The following is a 15,882-nucleotide window of genomic DNA, read 5'->3' as shown; positions in this document are numbered from 1 at the left end:
AGTAATTTTTCCACTTATGATAACCAGTTTAACAACTGGCTTTACTGCTACTCCTCAAACCATCAAGCACACACCTCCTAGTAGAAATAACACATGCAGCATCACCAGCTCCCTCAGCTCCCTCAGACTTTTACTAAAAAATCACCATTTCTTTTCTTATGCCTTTCTTTGATTATGATTTGTCAGTTGTCTTGAGGTATGGTAGAAACATGTTGGAAACAATGTAGTTATTTTAGATTATGTTTTTCTTATTCCACTGTTTGGTTATGGTATGTTAATTTTCTTGGGGTATGGTAGGAACATGTTGGAAGCAAAGTAGTCATTTTAGGTTGTTTTTCTTAATCCTTTGCTGTATTTTATCCGAAATGTTGTGTTTTTTTTTGTTGTTATTTGTTTTTTTTTAATTTTTTTATAAAGTTTTAAAAAAAATCACCATTTCAGTGAGGCATTCCCTTGCTATCTTATCCCCTGATACTTCATATATGTCCTTCTCTGCTGCAATTTTTTCCTTTAGCACTTATCACTAATAGTAAGCATATACTATTTTATTTTACATATTTATATTTTATTATCTGTTCTTTTAATATAGGGTAAACTTCATGAAGACAGGGTTTGGTTTGATTTCGTTCACCCTACTGGTGAGTGGCACCCAATAGGCACTCAATTAAAAACTGTTGAATGAATTATTGTCCATAATCAACTTCTAGACCAAATTCCATAAAGATAGAATCTATATTTGCCTGCTTGCCATAGTATCCTCAACATCTAGAACAGTGCCTGATGCATAATAGGCTTTCCATAAACGTTTTTTGAATAAATAAATTAGCCACTTTCAGTTTAAAACGCTAGATTCCTCTAACAATCTTAGGTAACTAGTTTTCTGTGTTTTGATTACAAAACTACTTCAATGCCTTCCTTCTCTTATTTATGGACATTTCCCTTTAAAAGTCAACTGATAGATTATTCCCCTGCCAAATGTGAAAGATAAATGCATTACTTTATTTAAAGAATAAACAAATACATCTACAACTACTTATGAGATTATAATCTCTTTTTAAACTATTTTGCTCTGATTATAAACAGAGCACACCACAAAAAATCACTTTTCATTTAGGAATGTTGTTTTGTAAATAACAACAAATTTGCTACATCAGGTACAAGAATATGCTATTATTTTGCACTATATTATGGTCCAATTACTCCACTGACTAAATGTTACAACATTAACAGTAAAGAGCTAGAAATCAAGGTACACCATTTCTTTTTATCATGCCACTAATGTTTTATGCTCAGTCTAGAATGGTTTCATCCCCTTCTCACTCTAATTGAGCTAGCAAGCAGTTAATCATCACCAAATATGCCCTGGTTTGGCTTCTATTGCATGTTTTACTAAGAAGTGGGATGAAACGAAGAAATTACATAAGCAGAAATTGTTCATGTGACAGAAAAGATGACTTACATTGGATCAAAATCAGGGACATTAATCACAAGATGACAATAACAAACTGCCCTTCACTATACAAAATGCAAGTGGCTTTTTTTAGGAATGAATATGATGGTAGAGGCTAGTGAATTCTCTAATCTTTTTAACACAAAGGAGCAATGACAATTATTGCTAATATTCATCAAAAGGTTTCTATAAGAAAAATCCTTTACTTGCATTATGTCATTTAATCCTCCTAACAACTCACTTTTCAGATGAGGAAACACACACCAAGTTTAAATAATAGCTCTGGTTCACTTCACTGGTAAGTGGCAGAACAGGGATTCTTATTCAAAATTTCTAACCACTACACCAACCAACTGCCCCCACCTGCCCACAAACATACTTCAGTGCGTATGTATATGTGTATATATATTTGTGCACAAGTTTGATAAGCCTAGGTGGTAATAGAAATTATAAACCCAATAGCCTTTGCTAAAAAAAGAAAACCTATCAATATTTCAAAGGCAATGAACCAGTTTAAACCTTAAAATGTTACTTGAATTTCCTAATTTTTGTATACTTAAAACCCAGTTTTAAAAATAATAAAAATAAAATTTTTAATGGTTTAAGAGGAAATTAGGACTCAGAGAGTTTAAGTGACTTACTTGAAGTTATCAACACTAAGAGGCAGAGTCAAGACTCAAAACCAAAACTTCTGGTTCTAAGACCAGTGCTTTTTCCACTATATCAGCTGTTTAAAGATAGTTTATTTTCTTCATTTAGACTTTTATATGCTACTGACTAAATATCATCTTGACGAAATATGCTAAAATATGCTTAATTATGAGCGGGTTGTATAAATCAATAAATTAAGGCTTATATTAACAAATAGCTTTTATCCTGAATTCCTTAGCAATGTCTTTTTTTAAGTCAAGAATAAAATCCCTTTCTTGTCCAGCTTTTCACTTAAACAAAATGGGCAGAGTTAATCCCTACATTAAAAAAAAAAAACAAAAAACAACAAACAAAACCAAATACCATCATTTCTATTATAGCTGGAGAGCACCACCTAGAGATAAGAAACGGAACAGAAAAATTCCTTTGGCCAAGCATGGCATAACTCTGCTTAAGATTTTTATCTATAGCAGCATTTTTCCAAAGTTTACATTGGAGAGGTTAATAGAGATTATAAAGTAAAATTAAAAATTTAATTGAAAATGATATCTTGGTGAAATAAGACAAGGAAAAGCTGAATTAAAGTTAAATTGGCTTCTTCATTGCAGACTTCTCAATGATAATGGCAAAATCCATTAAGTGCTCACTTGGAGCCAGCCACTTATGTTACAAGCTTTCACACACATTACCATATTTAGTCCTCATCATCTTATGAAATGGATACAATTATTGCCCCCAATTGAGGAAACTGAGGCTTAGAAAAGTTAATTAACTTGCTCAAAGTCACACAGCTAGTAAGTGATGGTCAGCCTGGCTTCAAAACCTGTTCTTAAATACTCCAGAGACCATAACTGGCAGCCTAAAGGCTGAGTTCAGGATACAGATAAATTTTTAGTCTGCACAGTGTTGCTAACATTAAAATATTGGAAGATTTTATATAAAAATCTGTATATCCAGGTTTTTTTAAATCATTTGAAAAACTGGAAGATCTGGGGATAATGGACTGCAAATCTACATGGAAACAATTAGCTTAAGTCCCTTTTAGAAGGGGTGTGCACTCTCCAGATTATTCAGTCCTCAAATAAAACAAGAATAATTCTTATACCTTGCCTATTTTTGTTACCAACCAGGGCTCTGAAGGCATTTAGTTTGCCACCCCTGCAGTACTACATGCAATAAAGCCTTTAATTTGGAGATGAATATTGACAGTCTCTTAAGAGTGGAGAGGAAGACGCAGTGCTCTCCAAACTTATTTGAATAGGTAACTCTTTTTTCAAATGCTGAATATATTTTCGAAATGCTGATCTATAAGCATTTATAATTACTGTAACCACATAAAGGAATTTGATCTTTAGATAAATACCAAAATGTGAATGAAGAAATGGAAACTACTTACAAATATTAGTCCTGATATTAAAGATGATGTCCCTGTAAGTGCCACATAGAATTTGGGCGTCAGTGAATTTAAAAATATTGTCACTGTCAAAAGAAAAAAGAAACCAAAGTTTTAAGAAATATAAATTCAAAGTACTTAAGTTACAAATATGCAGGTGTGTTTATGAGTGGAGGGATATAAGTAAATATCTAGCATGAGATTCATTTGAGAAAGTAGTCATTTTTTAAAAAAAAGATAATTTAAATTCCCATCATTGCATCTCTTAAAAACGAATTCACACACAGAAGGGTAAAATTTTACACTGTTGGTTTGTTAAATAAGCAGCAAATCAAAAAGAGATTATTTAGCTTGCTTCTGAGAATAAAACTAAGAATTTATCGGTCTTATTTTCTACAGGAACTTCTGTTAATCTATAAGGATAAGAATCTAAAGAAACATCCTTTTACAAAGGAGGTTTAAAACTGCTCATTTTAGTGAGACGCAAACCAATGTTTCAAATCAGAATGACAGAATTCTGACCTAGTGAGAGAAGGAAACAGTGTATATAGTTGGCATGTCAGTTAGAGAGGCAAATAACTCAAAGATAAAAATGGCAAACTGAGAGCTCTCTGCCTCTGAGTAACTGTGAAATCCTGAGCCAGATTCTTCACGTTAAATAATTGTCTCATAAATACATTGGGTTTTATTAAGCAATAATAAAAATCCATAATAGTCAAATATTCTCACTTATATGATGTATCAAGTTAACATGTAGAAAAATAATTAACTCAAAAATTAACATTTCACTGAGGATACAAACCATCATTAAACATTTCATTCACCCTTTACAGAGAACAACCAATTAACTTTCAATCTAGGAAGGCCAATTTATTTAGCTAGTTTTAGTGTATTAGTTACATCTGAATTTACATAATACCTTTCTTCTAAAAAATATAAAATATTTCATAACATTATCTCACGGTCATGTCATCTCATAGAATAGAAAAGGGGAATCTGCCTTCTCTTGCTATAGGGAAATAAACCACTGTACTGATAAGTGAAGACATCACATAACAGAAATACTTGCATATTGTTCTGAGTTGCTGCTCAGAGCTTGAGTGAAATATTGTAATTACATGGTAAGAGGCCCAAGGTCCCAACTACCTTATCCTGGCTACAGCTAAAGGACAATATCTGCAGAATCCACAGGGATTATCACTTCTTAATGTCTTTGTATCTTCAGTCCAAACTACATAACAAATGCTCTACAAATGTTGCATGAACTAATGAACTGCTGTTTGTGACTCTCCTTACTTCATGCATATTCTGTTTTATTTAAGATAAAGCTTAAAACAAAGAATAGACAAATATCACAAAAACTATTTCTTGGTAGGTCTATTTTAAAATATAAGAATGGTTGACTAAAAGATCACGACATTTTGTTGTTGTTGTTTGTTTGTTTTTGAGATTTTTTGTTGTCTGGGTGTGAGTTCCTTGAGATCTTTGTTCATCTTTGTTTTTTGGATGTGGGCTCTTTCGGCTGGGTGGCAGGACACTCACAGGAATTATTTTGAAGGGATCGTACCAAAGGTGGGATATGAATTCTGTATCCAAGTCTGAGAGCTCTCTCTTCTATCTTACTACCTGAAACTTACAGCTCGTCAGGTGGTTTTTTTTCTCGGTAAAAGAGGACAGGAGAGGGCAGATGCTAAGAGCTCTAGGGAGGAGCCAGAAGCTGCAGCTCAGGTTTGGCAGTCAGCTGCTGGGTTGCGGCCCAAGAGAAAAAGAATGCACTTGCCACACATCACCCACTCATTCTTAGAAGCCCTCCAGTGACTACAGAGAATCTCTGCCCTTTGGCTCTTGCCCCCGGCACCTCTCCTGGACCCCTGCCCGTCCCCGGGGAGGTCTGGGCCTCTCACCCGCTGCCAAGTTCTCACACAGCCTCAGCGGAACCCTCAGAGCGTAAAGCAGCCCCAACCCCACCACGAACCACAGCGAGGCCCCAGTTCCCGCCAGCCCGGCCCGCAGCCGCTCCTTCCAGCCCAGCGACGAGCTCAGGCCCGGAGCAGGTGCAGAGGGAGATGTCGCAGCAGTAGCTGCTTCGCGCAAGCTATCACCGTCCGCCATCTTGCCGTTTCCTCAGGCGCCGGGTGCTGGGAGGGGAGAAGGGCAGGAAACCAGGAGTCGGGAATCCTGGGATAGTGGAGGACCTGAAGTTGGCCTATTTGAAGGCCTGGTCCTAGTGAACGGGGACAGCGATTTGGAAGATGGAGGAATGTTCCAAGACTGCGGCTACATATTTCTTCGGGGGTTGGGAAAGGGGCGGATAGCGGCATCAGTTTTGAAGGAACCGGATAGAGGTGTGACCCCGAAGTGTTTTTGCTAGCATAAGAGGTGAGGGTCATCTTTTACCCCGTTACTGGGGTTGGAAAAGCCATCGATCATTCCAGAAGCCGAGGAGCGTTTAGCGTTTTGGACTCGGCTGCAATGGAGATCACTGGTGCCGGGAAATCTTATACAAGTAGCAACTGCTTATTTGATAGGATGGAATTTAGAGCTTGTGCGCCAAGAGCTGTGAAAACACGCCCCCAGCGTCCAAAAAATGAATGAAGAAATGAATGTAACTCAGAAAGCTATTTAACTTAAAATCACTTAAGGCAAAAACGACTTCCTGGAGCATTGGCACTAGAAGCTCACTACTTCCGCCAGTAACTGACATGGCGCCCCCTCCATCGGCGTTTCCGGGCGGGTCCTTCGGCCGGCCCCCTCGGTGATCCCATCTCTCGGCTTCCTTCCCGGCCTGCCTCGCGCGGGTGGACGGGCTGGGGCAGAGCAGCCCAAAATGGCCGACTTTGAGGATCGGGTGTCGGATGAGGAGAAGGTAAGGTGTCCGCCTCTCTCTCTTTCTCTCTCCCTCTCACCTCCTCCTCCGACAGGGAACAGGGGTCCGATTCGGCTGCGCTGGGAATACTGGCAGTGTCCCGAAATAAAAGAATCTTTTTGGCCCGCGCTGGCATAATTTCTCCGCTGTTGGGACTCTTCCTTCTTAAGGGGTTTCCCTTCTGCCTCACGGTGGCTCTAGTTCCCCATTCCGCAACTCTGTCCTTTTCCTCCCGGGCCGGAGGCACAGCCCAGTGGCCTTCATGCGAGTGAGGAGACTTTCTCTTATTGAATCATGACTGTGGACACTTTTCTGTAATTATGGGAGGGGGCATTGGTGATGTCGCGACGTATCAAGAAGCAGTTGTTTTACTGCCTTTAGCTTTTGGGGTTCATCCCATCCCCCCATTTTTAGATTTGATTGGGATCAATTTAGGGCGAGTCACTTCCTGGTCAGGGTGGCTTCTTAACTTCCCCTTTGCTCCTCCTTCCTCAGGAAGTGATTTTGCTGTCACGACTCTTCGACAGGGAGAGGTCCCCATGTGTTGTTCGCCTTACTGATAACACATCCACCTCTTTTCTCACATACTATCGGGTTATTTAATTCGTTGTAATAAATGTGTAAGCCTTAGGGCATTTGCTTCAGAATCTGAACACCTATTTTCCCTGTACTCTTGGTTGCATGTATGTAGTTGATCTTACGTCCTCTTAAAGATAATTTTTGAAAAATAATTTTCGATTTCAGGCATTCTTGTTAAATCAAGAATAGCCAGTGGATTTTTTAAAAAGTCCGAACAGGTTTTACATTAGCACATAAATCTCATATTATTACATTGAAGTCTGCACAAAGCATCCTGCCTTCTTTATCTGATGTTCCACTGTGGTGTCTGATTATAATTGAATTTGTCAGTGTGTGATTTGTGTATTTCTTTTAAAAAGTGTTAAATACAAAAGCATATTCTAGTTAGGTGGAATAACTTTTTCTGAAAACTGCATAACTTTTTTGACAATTTGCCAAGCTTTTCAGTAAATATGAATTTTAGGGCCTGAAGAAATTAGAATTAACTCATTAGATAACTTATTAGAGTTTTGCGTAGGTAAGGACAAGAATCATGTCTGTTGTTTCCCACAGAACCTATTACAAAGCCTGCACCCTTGATTGCTCTGTAAATTTGTGCTCTTTCTTTTTTTAATTCAGGAGATTTGGATGGGATGAGTGTACTGTTTATTGATCCAGGGGTCCTGCATACAAACTAATATCATACCTACATATGGCATGCCATTTTGAAATGCTGAAGAATATGCTAAACACACAAAAAAAGCCATTGAACAGCATTTTAGCATTAATTTCTTCTTACATGGAAATTGATTCTTATAAATTTTCAATAAAATGTGGGAAAAACAAAGACATCATATATATGAATTTATGCTGTAGAGAAACTATAATAAAATGTTTATTCTGAGAAATAGTTATATGATTCATATAAAATTAAATTATGATGAAAATCATGGAATAACAAAATCTCAACTAATGGTCCACTTATTTAAGCAAAAATTTTGTTACAACAAAGTTTGACTAAGAATTTAGATAACAATAAAACTTTTAAGTTTTATTTTGAAATATCCAAATGATATTTCATTTACCAGTCTTGATGGGTTTTTGTCTTTGACTGTAGGTTAGAATGATTTTTTTAGTTAAACTTGGGAAAATATATATGTTTCAAAGTACAAATTAAGTTGCCTTTGGATATTGATAATGTCTTAATTAGTAACATTAAGTCTCCATTTTATAACTGATCTGTGACCAGTCTCCTCCTGTCTTCCAGTATTGTTCTTCTCTTGCTTAATTTTAATGTGATAACATAATAAGCAAATTATAGAGGTTAATCAACTCTCAAAAAGAGTTGACAAATATTGTATTTGGTAAACAGTTTTTAGATTAATGTCTTCATTAGTGTGAATAATTAAAAGTAGCTGATATGCAACATACAGAATAACCAGGACACAAACCAGAACCTGGGCTTTAGTCCCAAACTCACAAATTAATGGCATGTCCTCTCAACCTCATGTCACTTAAACTCACTGAGAACCAGTCTTCTTATGGGCTTTGACAAACTTACAGGACTGTTGTGAAGATCAAATGAGGTGATGTATGTAAATATATTTTAAAAACTGTAAAGCAGTTTACACATATAAATGTGTCTCTAGTTTGATAAAAATATGACTGTATTTTTATTTTCCAAATATTCTCAATTTAAAAATTAAAACATCTAATTGCAGAAATTCATTAAAATCTTTTATAATCATTCTGCTCATGTTTTAAAAATAAAAATCCTCTATTTAAAAAAAAAATAGCTGATATGGTAAACTCTCATATAGCAAATTGATTTGAAGTTGTTAAATCTTATTCCCAGATGGAGAGGAAACTAATCCATAATCTGTTATGAATCTATAAGTAGAAAGAAAGGGCTTTGACTTTTAAGATTACTTCAGTTAGCTTGCCTTCAGCTTCATACCTACCTTGTCCCCTTTTCCTCCAGGCTTCTACTTCCTTTCAACTGAATTCAGCAATTGAGAAAGTATGTTTCCAGTAAGTCTTGTCTAGATGAATGTGTTAGCATTTACAAAAAATAAGTAACCCTTACATGAGATTTTTGTCCTATTTGACTTTCCCAGCTAAGGCACTATTAAAAATTGATTTTAAAAATCAAGATACTTTGAGTCTTAGTTTGTATTGTTTTTTTTTTTTTTTTCTTAAAGGAAATCAAAGTTTCATTTTCTCTTTTTAACTAAGACCTCAACTGCATTTGATTTGAGTTTTTTAAAGGCTTGTATGTATTGATGCCAAATACATTTTAATACTGTTTCTTGTTACATTTTTCTGTAAGCAGTAAACCCTGAGTTGCATTTGTTGATAATAGTTTCTGATTTCCTTGCAAGTATTTCTGTAAAAGCCAATAAAATTATCCATTATCTTAACTAACTGCTGAAGTTTTTATGACTTTGTAAAGAGGAAGTTGGGTTTTTTAACTTCTGCATTGTTACCTGAAATGGTCATGATGAGCTGTCTAAATAAACCAGGAAGTTGAAAGTATAGTAACTTGCAGAAATAAATGCTTTTAGTTTTATCCTCAAGTTCACAATTTCTGAGAATGCACCTGACTCTTCTGTTACTTAGTTCCAAATGCTTAAGACCAAAGTGACAAGATATCATAATTAGGAAGCTTGAAATATGAGATGAACTACTTGTTTGGGCTCTTTGCATCATCTGTTTCCTTTATTTCATGATTCAGCATTTTAAAAACAAATGCAGAGAGAATTTTACGGCTGAAAAAAATGTGATTAGTGTATTTTTTCCCATCAGCCTAACTAGTAGAATATTTATGTACAACTTCAAAAATATCATAATTTAGAAGTGGGTCTATGTGCTTTAAGTTAAGACAGTGATATTGTCTTTGAGGCATTCTTTTTTAAGAAACTTAAGTTTATCAAAATTATTTAAAAGAGAGGTAGAAAATAATATAATTAGATGCAGGAATTTGAGGGCTCTGCTATGTCTCATGAAAAATATTTATGGTTTTAAACTGGATTTCCTTTATCATATGTTGCCTCATTAATTTACTAGGTAAGTTATTGCCTTTATAGGATGAAGTAAGCCCCAAAACTTACTTGACTGGGCTGTTTTCTAATAAGTCACAGATTAATATTAATACTGCCATTCTTTTATCATTACTTCTTTTCAGTTAGCTTTTCAGTTGCTGAGTATCTATATAATCTGTTAGAAAATTCTTGGGCAGAAGCATAAAGCATAAACAGGTGCGAACACAGGTACCCAGTCCTTGGCTAGGGGTGTAAATTTATTATAATTACTTCCAGAACATGTAGCTATTTTATTAGGACCAGCCTTAATGCCAGGCAAAGTAGTATAATTTGTCAGAAAATTCAAACCCCAGGTTTGTATGATTCTGAACCTGTGCTTTTTCACTACATTGTTTTCTCTAACTATGAATGAAAATACCAGAATAGACAGCCATTTAATGAATTATAAATGAGGTAATGTGGTTTATCAGAAAAGAATGATTATGTGTATAAGGAGATTTGGCCTCTCCCTTTTGTGCTTCTAGCCAACTGTATGGTTTTAGAAAATCACTTAATTTCTCTGGGCCTCAGTTTCTATACGGAGGTAGGGATAATTGGATCAAACAGATCCAACAAAGTTTAATGACCTTAATTCAAACTCTAATGAAACATTAAAATGTTCTAGAAGGTTCTGTCATAATCACCTTTCCCCCATTTGCCCTCATAATGAGACTATGAATTCCTTGGGAACTGAAACCATCACTTTTTCCCTAGTATCTAGCATAGTACCAGGTACTAGTATAGACATGGTATTGGTATAGTATGGTATGAAAGAGATCACAGCTTCATTAATTTTCATATTTCTACAACTCAGGTTCCATCATTCTCTATAAATCCTGCCCCCCCCACCCCCGATTATTTCTGGTACTCTCTAGGTATTTCTTGTGTTCAGGAATGTGTCCACACTCTGGGTGCCTCTTTGGGCATTCATTGTTTCTACTGAGCACTTGCTGCTATCACTGCCATGCCATTGTTAGGAAAATGTCTTTTCTGGGAGCATTTTCCTAGTCATTTTCATAAGGCTGCAAAGCCTTATGGGTAGCAAAATGACTATGTATGTATACTTTGAGCCTTTAATGAAAATATTTTGTCTGCTGGGTAAATTCTCTATTTTAGAGCTCAGAAAAAAACCCACTTTCACACACACTGAAGAATCAGATATCATTCTAGTGCACAAACTTTTCTCTTCTTGCAAAAATAGTCCTCACACAGATTAACTCATGACTGAAAACCCAGTATAGGAGAAATTAGTCATGGTACTGTCTACTGGGATTTCTGAACTAGATTATTTGTTGTTGTTTGTGGATTTTTTTTTTTTAACATTTTTATTGTGAAATATAACATGCATAAAAATGATACATTTCAAAGTACAGTTTGACAAGCAGTTATAGAGCAAATTTCAAAGTATAGTGTAGCTTATAGTTCCATAATTTCTGGTATTTCTTTCTGACTGTTCTAACACACTAGGAACTAAAAAGGAATATCTGTATAATGATTCAGTAGTGATAATCCTTTGTTGAATCCTAACTTCTCTGTTACAACTCCTCTCTCTCATTTGGTCATTCTCTCAATCTTCAGGAATATTTGGGCAATAACCATTCTAACTTCTTGATGTTGAAAAGGGGTGTCGACATTATGGGGGATGCAACTGGTTGATTGAACTAGATTAATTTTAACATCCTTTCACTATTATTTCTCCTCCCTTAATCAGAACCTCTGCCCTGCCTCTGCGTTTTTGTTCATCTCACCGCTATTCTCTCTTAAATTCACACAGGCTCAGAACCTTGGCATCATCTTTTTTACCCTTAGCCTCTCCTTTCATGTTTATTTATTAGTATTCAAGTCCTATAAATTACTGCTTCCTGTCATTAAATTCTGTTCCTCCATTTCCATTAATTTAAACAAGATAATTTTGGGTATTAAGAACTATACTCATGTTTAAAATTAAAATGGTACAAAAGGGCATGGTTAAAAGGTCCCCTCCCACTCTTATTCTGCCAGTTCCCCTGGGGTAGCCAAAATTACCAGGTTTTTTTTTGTTTTTGTTTTTGTTTATCTTTTCTATTCTGTGCAAATACATATATACTTTTTCACTTAATATCTCTAACCTCATCTATATTCCTTTTACCATTGCCTTGATTCAGGACCTTTTCTTATGCTTGAATTATTATTTTTATTGCAGTAACATATAACACAAAATTTCCCATTTTAATGACTTACATGTGTACAATTCAGTGATACCAGTGACATTCACAGTATTGTGCCATCATCACCACCATCCATTACCCAAAGGTTTTCATCCGCCCCAAACAGAAAGTCTGTATCCATCAAGCAGTAACTCACCATTTTCCCCTAGCTCTTGGTAACCTGTAGCGTACTTTCTAATTCTGAATTTGCTTTTCTAGATATTTTATGTAAGTGAAATCATACAATATTTGTTCTACTGAGTCTGGCTTATTTCAATCAACATGATGTCTTCAAGGTTCCTCCATGTTTATACAGACCATGAAAACTTCATTACCAGCTACATTGCAATTCAGTTTTTTTTTAGATATTTCTTTTTTTTAAAATTCAATTTTATTGAGATATATTCACATACCATACAATTATCCATGGTGTACAGTCACCTGTTCATAGTACCATCATATAGGTGTGCATTCATCACCTCAATCCATTTCTTGAACATTTTCCTTGTACCACAAAAAGTGAAGAGTAAAAAATAAAGGTAAAAAAGAACACCCAAATCACCACCCCACCCTATTTTTCACTTAGTTTTTTGTTCCCATTTTTCTACTCATCCATCCATTCACTAGATAAAGGGAGTGTGTTCCACAAGGCTTTCACAATCACTCTGTCACCTCTTGTAAGCTACGTTGCTATACAGTCATCTTCAAGAGTCACGGCTACTGGGTTGCAGTTTGATAGCTTCAGATATTCACTTCTAGGTATTCCAATGCATTAAAACCTAAAAGGGGTTATCTATGTAGTGCATAAGAATACCCACCAGGGTGACCTCTCGACTCCGTTTTGAATCTCTCAGCCACTGAAACTTTATTTTGTTTCATTTTGCATCCCCCTTTTGGTAAAGAAGATGTTCTCAATCCCACGATGTTGGGTCCAGATTCATCCCTGGGAGTCATATCCTGCATTGCCGGGGAGATTTACACCCCTGGGTGTCAGATCCCACGTAGGGGAGATGGCAGTGAGTTCACCTGCCAAGTTGGCTTAGGTAGAGAGAGAGGGCCACATGTGAGCAACAAAGAGGTACTCAGGGGGAGACTCTTAGGCACAATTATAAGCAGGTTTAGCCTCTCCTTTGCAGTAATGAGCTTCATAAGGGCAAGTCCCGTGATAGAGCGTTTGGCACATCAAACTGCCAGTCCTCAGTGTTTGTGAGAACATCAGCAACAATCCAGGTGAGGAAGCCTGACACTTCTTCGTTTTCCCCCGGCTCTTCAGGAGGGCCCATTGCAATTCAGTTTGACTCTTAACTACCCACAGAACATATGCCATAGGTTAAGGGCAGTTCTCTACAAGATTGCCCTTCAGACAGTAGCCACAGTTTGGGGGCCCAGGCTGCCTCCATTTCTGACCAACTGGCTACAGATTCAGGTGTTCCCATCACCCTCTGGAGTTTGATAATTCACTGCAGTGGCTCTCAGAACCTGCTGAAAGAACTATACTTAATGATTATAGTTTTATTGTAGTGAAACAGATGCAAATAAGAAGCCAAAAGAAAAAATACATGGGGCGAGGTCTGGGAGGGTCTTAAAGGTAAACTTCCCTGACCTCTCCTTGTGAAGTTAGAATGCATCACGATGCTGGCATAGTGATGTGTCTTTCCTATCCTGGAAGTAACTTGAGCTTTGGTGCCAAGAGTTTTTACTGGGGTTTCATTATGTAGGCATGATTGATGGAATCAATGCCCAAGTGGTTGAACTCAATCACTAGTGTCCCTCCTGTCCCTGGAGGCCAAAGAGGTCTTTCTGATGTTACTTTGTCTGCATATAAGATATCTGAAAGCCCCAACTTTCTAATCCTATGATTGGTCTGGTGTGGCTCCACCCCCATGCTCTAGTGGCTGGCTCCACTCTGAGGGTTCTGTTAGAAAATAAACCTTCAGGTGTTGGAGGAATAACAAAAGATGTTCTTTTCACAGGAAATTCCAAAGATTTGGTGGCTTTCTCCCAGGAACTGGGAACAAAGACCAATCCAAGTTCCTTTTTATGGGTGAATAATATTCCATTGCATGTATGTACCATATTTTGTTCATTCATCTGTTGATGGACATTTCAGTTGCTTCTACTTTTTGGCTATTGTGAACAATTTGGCTGTGAACACTTATGTATAAATACCTGTTCAAGTCCCTGGTTTCAATTCTCTGGAGTATATACCTAGATGTGTAATTGCCCAGTCATGGTATAACTTTGTTTAACTTTCTAAGAAACTGCCAAACTGTTTTCCCCAACAGCTGCACCATTTTACATTCCCATCAACAGTGTGCCAGGGTTCCCATTTCTCTGTCCTTACCAACACCTGTTATTTTCCACTTTTTAAATAATAAGTCATCCTACTGGGTTCATCCTACTGGGTATGAAATGGTACCTCATTGTGGTTTTAATTTGCGTTTCCCTAATGGCTAATGATGTTGAACATCTTTCATGTGCATATTGACTATTTGTATATCTTTGGAGAAATATCTGTTCTGCTCCTTGACTCATTTTTTTTTAACAGTAATATTTTAATATTCATTAACAATGCAGATGTACATCAGTGCTGATGAGAGTCGATAACAGTGGGGGATAAGGGGTATGGGGTTGTTTGTTTTTTGTTTTTGTTTTTCTTAGTAATTAAAATGTTCCAAAATTGCCCATGATGATGAATGCACAACCATGCGACGACACTGTGCACCACCAACTATACACCCTGGATGGACTGCATGATATGTGAATACATCCCAACAATACTGCTTAGAAAATAATGATGACCCATTTTGTGGTATTTGTGACCCTATCTGGAAACAAATACAAACACCTTTTTTAAGGGCTCACTCAAATGGCTGAGTTTCTTCAGGATGCTCAGTTGTCCTCCAAACCCTGGGTATTTGTGTAACCGAGAAGTTATGATTTAAGGGATGATTATGATTGCTGAATCATTATATAGATATTCCTTTTTACTTTCTGGTATATTAAAGTAGACAGAGGGAAATACCTGAAATCTCTGAACTGGAATTCAGCTGCCTTGATCTCTAATAATGATTGTATGGCCTTTATTGTATGCCCTTGTGATTGTAAAAGCCTTGTGACTAACCTTCACTTGTACCCGTTTTATCCGGTTTTTAGACTTTAGATTCTTATGTTCACTAAAGACAGCCCCTAATGTTTATTAATGAAGGGTCTTGGACCATCCCAGAACTAACCCACCCCAAGGCCAAAGTTATCTTGATAACCAAAGCTGGATCTAACCAAAATGGGCCTGCCTGACTTGCGCAGTAGCTTACACTTTAACCTACAAGGCACCTATACCTCATTATAATACTTAAAATTACGCCCATCATCATATTAAAACTGCCATTTTCTTAAATACGCTCTTGTGACTAAGCATATAATCAGTCTTTGCATGCTCAATAATTACATCACCTCTAATTACATCACCTGGAGCCATTTTGCTCATCCTAAAACCTGCCCATCTTTTAATTCTATAAAACTATCAGAATTATTGCAGTTCAGGGAGACAGAATTTTGGGCTGATAGGCCATCTGCTGTACTGTTTAGTGCCTAGCAATAAACTCTTTATCTCTTTGAAACCCCAGTGTCTCAGGAATTGGTCATTTGAGCACATCGAGCAAAGAATCCACCTCCTTGATCCAGTAACATTTGGACTT

At 36.7% G+C, this 15,882-nt stretch overlaps 2 protein-coding genes across 12 annotated transcripts in view; one reads left to right on the top strand and one right to left on the bottom strand.

The window, feature by feature from the left end:
• ST7L (suppression of tumorigenicity 7 like) overlaps nt 1-5,978 on the bottom strand; it is a 108,637-nt gene extending 102,659 nt beyond the window's left edge. For 8 of the 11 annotated variants that reach the window (XR_005215273.1, XR_005215274.1, XR_005215277.1 and 5 more), the window contains exons 1-2: nt 5,399-5,607; nt 3,498-3,580 (exon numbers count right to left, since the gene is read on the bottom strand). Coding sequence is in view for 4 of the 11 variants with exons in the window: in XM_037826361.1 (XP_037682289.1) it covers nt 3,498-3,580; nt 5,399-5,606 (291 nt within the window). In the remaining 7 variants the exon portion in view is untranslated. Of the gene's footprint in view, nt 1-3,497; nt 3,581-5,398; nt 5,643-5,891 lie in introns of those variants that run through there. The other 3 variants (XM_037826365.1, XM_037826363.1, XM_037826364.1) reach the window with 3 other exon arrangements.
• A 179-nt stretch (nt 5,979-6,157) lies between these two features.
• Nucleotides 6,158-15,882, top strand: part of CAPZA1 (capping actin protein of muscle Z-line subunit alpha 1) — a 44,724-nt gene continuing 34,999 nt past the window's right edge. The window contains exon 1 of the mRNA XM_037826367.1: nt 6,158-6,360. Coding sequence (XP_037682295.1) covers nt 6,322-6,360 — 39 coding nt within the window. The 5' untranslated portion in view covers nt 6,158-6,321. The remainder of the gene's footprint in view (nt 6,361-15,882) is intronic.

Source organism: Choloepus didactylus, chromosome 2, assembly GCF_015220235.1.
Source record: "Choloepus didactylus isolate mChoDid1 chromosome 2, mChoDid1.pri, whole genome shotgun sequence".
In the NCBI taxonomy this organism is placed as follows: domain Eukaryota; kingdom Metazoa; phylum Chordata; class Mammalia; order Pilosa; family Megalonychidae; genus Choloepus; species Choloepus didactylus.
The sequence above is the reverse complement of the archived record's forward strand: the minus strand, read 5'-3'. Positions and strand labels throughout refer to the sequence as shown.